The sequence below is a fragment of the Eucyclogobius newberryi genome, unplaced genomic scaffold (assembly GCF_026437365.1).
Source record: "Eucyclogobius newberryi isolate DKJ021-1_F unplaced genomic scaffold, fEucNew1.0.hap1 SCAF_17, whole genome shotgun sequence".
Classification (NCBI taxonomy): domain Eukaryota; kingdom Metazoa; phylum Chordata; class Actinopteri; order Gobiiformes; family Gobiidae; genus Eucyclogobius; species Eucyclogobius newberryi.
The window spans coordinates 33,682,998-33,685,497 of NW_027315801.1; the positions used below are offsets into that span (position 1 = coordinate 33,682,998).

Sequence of the window (2,500 nt, forward strand, 5' to 3'; positions counted from 1 at the left end):
AAAATTGAAAAATGGGGACCCAACATGAGCGCCTCCGCAGGCCTATAGAGTCCCCTCTCTCGCTCCTTAATTGGCATGGATAAAATCCCCCCAGCTGTTTACATAAACTGCACATTTTTCATCTTTTAGTACCAAGCAGCCTGTCGAAGATCATTCACCTATTTGTTTAATTTTTTACATCTGCTTATTTTCAAAAGTGTCATTGAGCTGAGAGTAGAGGAGGACCAGAGTTAGATTTTCCTTTTAAACCTTTCTAACTGCGTAATTGTTATTAGGACATTTCAGGGCTTGTTTTAACTGTGCTGAGAACCTGCAGATGCTGGCACCGGCGCTTTTGATTTACGATCAAAAGGAAAAAAAACAGAATAGCATTTTTTCCATTGTTTGACTCAATATGGAGAGGTTACCCCCGTTTGTGTGCAGGAAAAATGCCAGGGATGATATACACTTTGTGCTTTTAATTCAAACATTAGCTGTCTTTTCCCTGTTGCTGCTGGCTCCAGGCTCAACCTTAGATTTATCTGACTGTAGCGTCTCCCACTCACCCCTGAAACTCGTTACAGTAACTTTGTGGCGGGCGCCTCATACTCCAAATATGACTCTCTACTCCCAGTTTTGCAAGTCATGTACTTCTAGTCTCATGCGATTGTTTTGTAGATTTTGGAGACGGTGAAATTCTGCGTGAATAATCAAAATCAGCAGTTTACGTGAGAAAAAAACCTCTTCTTCCACTCATTTCTAGGCCACTTTAGCGTTGTCGTAACCGCACTGAGCCGTGCCCCGTCTGAACCCAATATCAGATCTTTTCTTTTCAGCCTTTATTGCAAAGTGAAACTGTTGTTGGTGCAGCAGGCCTAGATGCGCTCTTGATTTGCTTTTCGCAGGTGGGTTGTAGCAAAGTGTACACCAGCACCTCCGACGTCATGACCCACGAGAACTTCCACAAGAAGAACGCGCAGCTCATCAACGACGGCTTCCAACGGTTCAGAGCCACTGAAGACTGTGGGACTGTGGGCTGCCAGTTCTACGGCCAGAAGACCACTCACTTCCACTGCAGGTCAGAAGCGTCTCAAAGTTATATATGTATAAAGTCTCCTCAAAATAATCCCATCATTACCAATATTAATACCAATATTCACCAACTACTAAACCATTACATATTCATCTCTTTGCTGCATTTGACAAAATATAAATTCCGATTAGGCCCCGATATTGCAATATTGCCCCTATTAGACTTTTTGGGGAGACTTGCCTGGTAAATCTTCATCAGTGGCACTTGTTTGGTTTGATTCATGAAACTCTTTGCGGGCCCCTGGCTGTGGATACAGGTGGTATTATGTGGGCCACGACTGTTGCCTCTGTTATGACTCTGCCGTTCTAATGGATTACAAAGTCCGCTTCCATTCCTCTCCGCTGCACCAAACACGTGCATGGGTTTTGATCCTTTTCTGTTTTCTCCGCTCCGTTCAGGCGTCCAGGCTGCACCTTCACCTTCAAGAACAAGTGTGACATTGAGAAGCACAAGAGTTATCACATTAAGGACGATGCCTACGCCAAAGATGGCTTCAAGAAGTTCTACAAGTACGAGGAGTGCAAGTACGAGGGCTGCGTCTACAGCAAGGCCACCAACCACTTCCACTGCATTCGCTCCGGCTGCGGCTTCACCTTCACCTCCACCAGCCAAATGACGTCCCACAAACGCAAACACGAGCGCCGCCACATCCGCTCCTCGGGCGCCATGGGCATGTCCGGCTCCTCCTTCATGGTCCCCAAAGACGAACCGGAGGAGTCCAGTAACGACGATCTGGTGGACTTCTCCAACATCAGCAGTAAGAACTCCAGTCTGAGCGCTTCTCCCACCACACAGTCCACTACGGCCTCTCACCTGATGGCCACGCCCACCACCTCCGTGTCCTCCTCGCCCTCCGGCCACGCCCTGAAGCCCACTTCCAACATGGTGGCCAGTGCGGGACAGAGGATGAGCAGCCTCCTGTCCCAGACGCTGCCCAGTAACATGCCTGTGGCTCTGGCTCTCTCCAGCGGCGCTCTGGCTGCACAGAACCCATTCTTCCCCCTCATGCCCAGGATGCCCCTCCAGCCGCCGCCTCACTCCGCTGCTAGTCTCATATCTGCTGTGTCGTCCGGAGCCCTCTCCATGACCTCCAACTCACTGAGCCAGGTTTACTCCAGCGCTGGTGCAGACGGAGCCATGGCCTCCACCCCGACCTCCTTCTCCACCGCCTCCATCATGGAGAAGATCTCAGCCAGCAAAGGCGTGATCTCGCCCATGATGGCCCGGCTGGCAGCTGCAGCGCTCAAACCCAACCACTCTGACACAGGTTAGTGCGGATACTACTTACACATTTAGTTTACCCTGTTTCTGACTTTTCTTTTGTTCAAGAAGTACTTTTAATATGGTCTAAAACAGGCATGTCCAAACAAGGGCCCGGGGGCCAAATGCGGCCCTCAGACCAATTTTTGTTGGCCCTCCAGCTTCCTG

The 2,500-nt window shown here is 49.5% G+C and overlaps 1 protein-coding gene across 5 annotated transcripts in view; it reads left to right on the plus strand.

Moving 5' to 3' along the window:
* casz1 (castor zinc finger 1) overlaps positions 1-2,500 on the plus strand; it is a 99,013-nt gene that overhangs the window by 76,930 nt on the left and 19,583 nt on the right. For all 5 annotated transcript variants that reach the window (XM_072450170.1, XM_072450171.1, XM_072450172.1 and 2 more), the window contains exons 7-8: positions 885-1,057; positions 1,471-2,339. In XM_072450170.1, coding sequence (XP_072306271.1) covers positions 885-1,057; positions 1,471-2,339 — 1,042 coding nt within the window. The remainder of the gene's footprint in view (positions 1-884; positions 1,058-1,470; positions 2,340-2,500) is intronic.